The sequence below is a fragment of the Poecilia reticulata genome, linkage group LG6 (genome assembly GCF_000633615.1).
Source record: "Poecilia reticulata strain Guanapo linkage group LG6, Guppy_female_1.0+MT, whole genome shotgun sequence".
Lineage (NCBI taxonomy): Eukaryota > Metazoa > Chordata > Actinopteri > Cyprinodontiformes > Poeciliidae > Poecilia > Poecilia reticulata.
In genome coordinates this window covers 6,907,337-6,915,106 of record NC_024336.1, presented here as the reverse complement: position 1 = coordinate 6,915,106, position 7,770 = coordinate 6,907,337, and the positions used below count along the sequence as shown (strand labels likewise).

The following is a 7,770-nucleotide window of genomic DNA, read 5'->3' as shown; positions in this document are numbered from 1 at the left end:
TGGCTGTTCAGGTGTATTTTTGAAGTGGATATGTTAAGTGCAATTTGAAATAAGAAATGTAAAATGTGATGATACATTTTTGTGTTTATTTGATTCCTATTCAAGAGACTTTGATAAGAATGACTATATATAGGCGGCTACAGAGTATCTTTATTTCCATTTTTAGTTGGTGGTGTGCCTCGGGATTTTTTCAATTAAAACAGTGTACCTTGACTCAAAAATGGTTGAAAAACGCTGCTCTAAGGAGCTTTATATGGTAGGACAGGTGTGACAGAAATGTTAGTGGTTTGGAAGCATTTAAGTCTGAAGGTACTAAACCTTTAGTTGCTAACCAGCCACTGGGGGGTGTGCAGCATGCGTTCGTATTGAGGTGGATCTCAGGGCTGTGGGAAATACAGAGAGTAAAATAAAACACGGAGACAGAAATGAGGTGCAGTTCTGTACCCATATACTGAAGGTTATTCATCAGCAGGATTCTCAGAGCTTCCTATAAGTAGACCAACACCTCCATACTCCCTGCTGGATTGACATCAAATCCGACTGGCCAGTTAAAATTTTACAGCTTTTAATAACCCGGCTACCAGGCAGCTGTCTCTGGCGATTCCTGTGCCACTTAACCACCACAAGAGTAAAACCACTATGTGTCACAGAGAAGATGGAGAAGTCTACAAATGCAAGGATTAGCACCCTGCCTGCTGGTCATTCTTCAGCTGAGAAAGGAAAAAATGCTCCTTGCGTCCAATGTACACACATTGGTAGCAAGAAGTCTACCAATGTGTTAGATGTTGTGTGGTGACTTCATCCATTAGATTTAGATGTGAAAAATATACATAGATTTTTTTTAACTGGGCCGAAAATGTAGACCATGATTATTCCAGCTCATCTTTGCTGATCTGGAATTTTTTACCAGTGAACATATCGACACTGTTAAACTCCTATATGAAAATAGATTAGCACATACTATTTCTGTGGTGTGGATGGATGCATGATGGCTGATGGGAAATCCATTTCTGAGAGAAACTTCAATGGAGAAATATCTCCTGGGTGTTTGCATACCGTCTGTCTAGATCCACCGTCCATTCTGCAAAAAATGTTTATCACCGTCTGATCTTTTTAAAGTCTTTGTCCCCATAAAATCTCTCACATTACTTAGTCGCAAGACCTGTCTCCTGCTTTTAGCGTGACCGAAACACTCATGTGAGAAATTAAACATAGTCCAGAAGTAAACAAGGATCAGTCTTATTTCCCACAAATTAAAGACATTTGTAAACAAGAAAAAAAAATGATATTGCTACACACTGTATAAGCAATAAAGATATAAAAGCCAAATCTCTCTACTGAAGCAGCCTAGAAGTCTTTGGATTAAAGATGCAGTTTAAAAGGCTGAGCTTCTTTGGTGTGAAACATTTCACAAATTGCAGTAATACCTGCAGGAGCATCAGTGATTGTTCATAAAGCTCTTATTTTTGAGTTACCACCCTCGCGCTTCTGATCAACACACCTGGTGCTTTTCAGCCATTCGGTTGGAAACAAATGTGGGGTCGAGTTAATTTATTCCTCGCCAGAAACTACTCTTTCTTATTACACTTGGCAAATGTTTAAGAATTTTGCTTTTATTTTTGAACCTTCATGACTGTCAGAATGAATATTAAATACACATATGAAAGACAGGCCGTCATAAAATGTCATTTTGTGTATACCTTTTGGTTTCTCAGTATAAAACTTTGAATTTTGCATTATTTTTCCTCGATTATTCAACGCTAAAAGCAATAAAACCTATTCCAAACTGTTTGACTAATGTTTACCTATTTACGTCTCCAAGCTTTCCTTCGGATCACTCAGCAGTCCTCGGCTTGCAGTGATCTCAGTGCTACAATAATAAACACAACCATGAAAGGAGGAGATTAGGATACACGGATCTTTTCTTGGCATTTTCTGACCCGACTTTTTTTTTTTTTTTTTTTTTTCCACCACAGTCACCATACGGTGAAACCCGAAGCGTCTTTGCTCAATTTCTTTCAGCGAGCCAGATTTCTTTTGTTTTGCTATTCGTACCCGATAAGATGACTCATAGGGAGGACGACGCTTGGTAACGTGACAGCGTAGTCCTGTTTTGGCTTTGCTCTGCAGCTGTCTGCGGGGTTGAACACAATACCTCACCCAATGAGAGCAGGAAAGAGGATGCTAAACCCCTGGGTTTAAAGGAATTCAGCAGCTTATGAAGCTTCGTACTGGCAGCAGGAGGTGGAGGGAGGTGCGGGGGGGCTTAATCTTCCAGTGCAAGCCAACACAAGTTTCAGGTGGTCGAGCTCCTTGATCACTGCACCATGAGAACCACCTGAACGGTCAGTAACGGGGGGAGGGTAGGAGTTGAGGATAGGAGGAGTGTAAAAGTCCAGGATGTCATGGTAACCCCAACACTCACACGACATCCCACTATCTCTGCACCGTTGACTTTCTAATTTATTGTCATCAAATTTATTCAATGTCGCTCTCTGTGCGAGAGCGCCTCAGCATAACTCACGTGAAGGCAACATCTGGCACGCAACAGGAGAATGCCGTCATGTGCTGCAGTTGTCGGTCTGTGGTTATAATTCAGTCTTTGCGTTCGTGACCTCTAACGAGCACAAATGTGTGTCCAATAATGTTGCGACCGTAAGACAGAAGGTTGGCAAACATGAAACCCAGATATGTCAAAAGTCATGGATCACTGCTATGACTGGAGAGTTCAAAACCGGTCAACTTGTGAGGGCGAGGGACTGTCCAGGTGCTTCAGTGTTCAGGTTTGCTCAAACCGTGGCAGGGGATCCAATTTATTATTTTTATTTTTTTTGTAATAGATCACCTTCCCACATATCTGCAGAGAGGCCTACATTGTAAATAATAGAACCCTGCAGGCAGTTTATAGATTTTATTTCTGAACATGTTGACTTATCTCCATTTCAATGGTTTAGCTATGTCACACTTGAACATTTTCACATTTTATTTCACGCAACAACCACAATATTCAATGTATTTTATTTGGGCCTAATGGAAAAAGCAAAGGAACATTGGTCATGGTTGAGAGGAGGAGATGAATATAATACTAATAATAACAATACTTGGAGAAAACCTGATGGAGGTCTAAAAAGATCTAAGGCGAGAATGTAGATAAAAAAAAGGATTAATTGAGTGTCACAATATAAGTTTAAATCAAAGACCTAAATATAAGATGTATAAATATAAAATTCAACGGAAAGGACTGAAAACAAAATCTATTACAGTAGAATGTAATGTGAAAAGAATGAAAGGCTTATGAATATTTTCTCAAGGCACCGTACTGAGTAAATTACTGACTGAGAGAGGAAAACATAAAACAAGCAGAACTAAAGATAAAATGAACAAAAAGATGCTTTAAAGACTGTCAGAGACAAAAACCACTACTGATAAAACAAAGTGTCATCGTTTTCAGCTCTCAAAACCCACAGACATCTTCAAATTAAAATGCAAAACACAAGAGTGCATGACTTTTGACGATGCTGCACAATTGCTTCCATATGAAACTCAGTCACAGTTTTTTTTTTCTTCTTTTCCTTCAGATTTGAGCCTTTCCTGCATGCAGTACAATTGGTGCAGTAAGGAAACAAACATTACAATGCACTGACATTGTAATGTTTACAATGGACCATCTAAAAATATGGTCCATTCAATCGGCATAATGATTGCTATGGTGGCTTGAATAAAATTGTGTGTATTGTTATGTGTTGATGGCTACTTGACCGCAGGGAGGTTTCTGCTGAGAAACACTTGCAGGTGTAGTTTTCCTTGTCATTGTCTCGGTGTGGAGACATAAGCCATACCATGACCATGACATCTCTGTATTTAAATCTCATTTTTATTTATTTATCTAGGAAAAAAATCGAAGAAAGTTTTTTTTTTTTTTTTACAAGATCCTCATCAAAAGGAATACTGTGTGTGAATCATTTCTACCCCATTATGCCATAGTAGACTTCACTTCTTGAACTGAATGAAATGATTGAGAAGCACCTGTATGCAGGCCACTGAAACATAAATTCCTGGTGATGAAACTGAGTGAGTTTTATTTATTTTTTTTCCCGGTTGCGTCTGATTTTCCTCACATCGCCTGGTCTTTACTCCGAAGCATTTAAGCCCCCATGTGTGGCGGTGTGCGCACACTCACCATTGGCTCCGGATCTTGTAGGGGCGTTGCTTCACCGTTATTGAGAGCTTTTGGGTGCACCGAGGGGTGCTGAAGAGGATGGCCAGGGGAAAGCTTACTTGGCACTGATCCCTCCTTTCAGTAAAACACTGCAGTTTACATTTGGCAGCAGTAATTTTTTTTTTTTTTTTTTTTTTTTTTTGTTTTTTGTAATGGAGTCTGGGGGTGCGGGGGGGGGGGAGAGAGAGACGAGAGGATGAATGTGTCATAAACGCGGATAATTTTGCAGAGGGCAGCGGGTGCACGTTTTCAGCAATGCGATGAGGCCAATGCACTTTGCAAGAGTTGCGCTGCAGAGAGCCTCCGCGGATCGCACGACCTGTTGCTGACAAGCCGGGGAATAAGGAGAAGCAGACGGAGAAGTCGGGGTGGAGGGGGAGAGTCGCGCCGCGCCGCTCGGCAGAGACGGAGGGTAGGGTACTGCCTTGGACGGACTCTACGTGGAGGAAATCATGCATCTTGCAATCTGGCTGGTTGGACTAACGTGTCATTTGTCAGCGCTCGCCAGGGAAACTCTGCATTACCGACTGCATCCGAAACAAGGTAGGTCCGACTCGAATCGCCTCGCCTGTCGCAGGTCGCAAACGTTATCATTCATTGCGGCGACACCTTGATTGCCGCCGCTGAATCCCACGTTTCGTTGCAGAGAGCTTCATCAAGCAGCTGTCATCGTATGAAATCATCACTCCGCTCCGAGTGAACGACTTCGGAGAATCGTTCCCCCACAAGCTGCACTACAGAAGGAGACGGAGGAGCTTAAGTGATGACCTGTCGGGCTTGCGGCTTCTCTACAGGATCGACGCGTTCGGGGAACGCTTCCATCTCGACCTGAGCGCAGACTCCAGCTTCATCGCCCCGTCCTACACCGCGACTCACTTGGGAGCGGAGCGGAGCAGCGGCGACGCGGACTCGCACTTCCACGACCCCGGCGACATGCGGCACTGCTTTTTCCGCGGGCACGTCAACGCGAAGAGCGAGCACCCCGCTGTGTTCAGCCTGTGCACCGGTCTGGTGAGTCCCGCTGGCTCTCACCGTTTCTTGTTTTGTTTTTTTTTCTCTCTCTCTCTCTCTCTTTCATCAAGCGATGCTGACATGCTTTCTCCCATTTCAATGGATCCCATCCATGCATATCCTGCAGAACCCGCAGTCTGAGTGAAGCGTGTAAGAGTGTAACAAGAGCAAGTGCTGCTGGACTAATGACGGAGGGATCCGTGAACTCTGTTACCTATGGGGCGATGCGGGCTAAAGGTTGAGATTTTTGTAGGATGGAGCAAAGACGGGTCCTTGCAAAAGTATTCATACCAGGGAGCAGAGTATGATAAATGAGCTATGTTAATCTTTTTTCTTTTCTTTTTTGTTTTTGTGTGAAATTTTGTGTGGCAGAAAATGTGCCGAAGCACACCATCCCCACTGTGAGATATGATGGTGGTGGTGGTGGTGGTATCATGCTGTGGGTATGTTTTTTTTGAGGAAGGACAGGGAAGCTGGTCAGAGCTGATGGTTAAAGGATCGAGCTAAATACAGAGTAAACTTGGAAGAAAAGCTGTTAGAAGCTGCAAAAAATTTGAGATCAGGGATGGAGATTGACCTTTTGGCAGGAGCCTGACATTGAAGATACAGCCAGGGGTACAATAGAATTGGTTTATGTCAATGCATATTCTTGTCATCATACACAGGAGTGTCCCAATCTGATATTGATATCGGAAATCAATCCAGTATCAGACAAGAAATGAGCATTATTGTTATCTTGACCTGAATCTAAACTCTTAGATAGAAACACTCTATCTAGAACAGCATTTCTATCCAGCAGCGCTTGAATTCTGCACGCAGACCACTGGTTACTAATACTTATTGTTGCTGCCTTTTGTTCATTTGATCAAGCTTTTTTGTAGCATTTCACAGTACAAAACAAGTAATAAAAGCATGCCTGATTCGTTCTGATATTGTATCAGGTCAATATCGATATCGTCCAATACTCAAAGCTGCAACATCGGTACCAGATCGGAAGTGAAAAGGTCGAAACAGGACACCTCTCGTAGAATGGCCCAGTCCAGCCCAATTGGAAATCTGTGGGAAGGTTTGAAAGTAGCCACTTTATTTGATTTGACTAAGCTGGAGCTATGTTAAAAACGATTTGTGTGCTTGTTGCAAGAAGAAATGTGAAACGTTTCAGAGTTATGAGAGATCAAGATCAGTTTTTATTGAGCTTTCAGGAAGGTCTTTCTAAGTTTTCCTTTGATTTTGTTGCCTACATTTTGACTTATTTTCATTCCAGTACCTGACCAGACTCAGAGTAATGTGTTTTTTTTTTTATGTGTGTGTGTCTGTGTTTGGAGATGCTTTACTCCAATCCATGAATCATTCAGACATGAAAAGACTTTTTAAATTCAAATGATGAGCCGGTGTTTTGTCTACACATACCAGACAAGCTAGCAGAGATTTGGTTTTAAATTGTATCTTTAGACACTTTGTTCCTGACAGTCTGTGAAAAAAAAAAAAAATGTTCCCATACTTTTGTTGAATCTACAAAAAATAATAACATAACACAGTTTCAGTTGCAGGCCTCTGAGAGTCTCGACATGGCAAACCGGAACAGAAGCCTACAGTGAAACCTCAGGAGTTTTAGAAAACTCTCTCTGTACACGGAAGTGACTACCTGCTGGTGGATTTTTATTATCTGAGTCCTACATTGCAATCACTAAAAGAGTGGATTATGCAAAAACAAAGCAAAACTTTAAATAACTGGTTGTCAAAGCAGGCACAAAATGTCCCCATTGCAGGTACAAACTGATGCATGGTGGGTATGAAACGTCCAGCACTAGATGACGACAGTTTGTGCCCAAAAAAGTTTGGCTCAAAATGACCAAATCTGCAGTGATGCAAAGTGGCGAGGTGCCTGAATGACCTGCATCTGTTACTGATTCATCTACTATTGCATCCTAAGCTCATTTATTTAAACATTATACATTTAAGGCTGCCTGTGTTTGCGTATGTGTTTTAGCATTTCTCACCTGAAAAGCCAATTTTTCTAACAAATACTACATTGTAAGGACCCACTGCGCCTTCCGGGGCACAAAGTCTGAGCCCTTTAAGAAGAAGAGCTGCTTTGGGATAGGGGCAAAAGTTTAGGATCAAGTTGTGAATTGAGTCTAGGTCAGACATAAAATGCATATGAATATGAAAACATGTAATATATGTGAATTTGTACTTGAGGGCCACGTTCACAAAATCTACCAACAAAGAGCGGTCATTTGTGGAAAGTGGAAGCCTTTTCCCAGGCCTCCCTTTCTTGCAGTACTGTCGTGATCTTCTAGTTTGGTTTACAAGTAATGTGGGAATTGAGTTTTGGTTAAGTTTAGAAATAAGGTAGTAATGGTTAAAACTTAGGGGAAATGTTTGGGTTGAGCACGAATGTTGTTACTTAAATGAATGAAACTCAATGCAAAGTCCTCACTTTGTGTGTGTGTGTGTGTGTGTGTGTTGCCACTGCAACAGTGAGACCGTTTTGTGTTACTATTTGGCTTGTTTGCAAGATTCCTTTCACCCATTGT

General features: G+C 41.8%; 1 protein-coding gene across 1 annotated transcript in view; it reads left to right on the top strand.

The window, feature by feature from the left end:
- Window positions 1-4,373: 4,373 nt before the first annotated feature.
- The window catches only part of LOC103465836 (A disintegrin and metalloproteinase with thrombospondin motifs 20), a 95,788-nt gene continuing 92,391 nt past the window's right edge, over window positions 4,374-7,770 (top strand). The window contains exons 1-2 of the mRNA XM_008411017.2: window positions 4,374-4,762; window positions 4,866-5,230. Of these exons, the coding sequence (XP_008409239.1) occupies window positions 4,672-4,762; window positions 4,866-5,230 (456 nt within the window). The 5' untranslated portion in view covers window positions 4,374-4,671. The remainder of the gene's footprint in view (window positions 4,763-4,865; window positions 5,231-7,770) is intronic.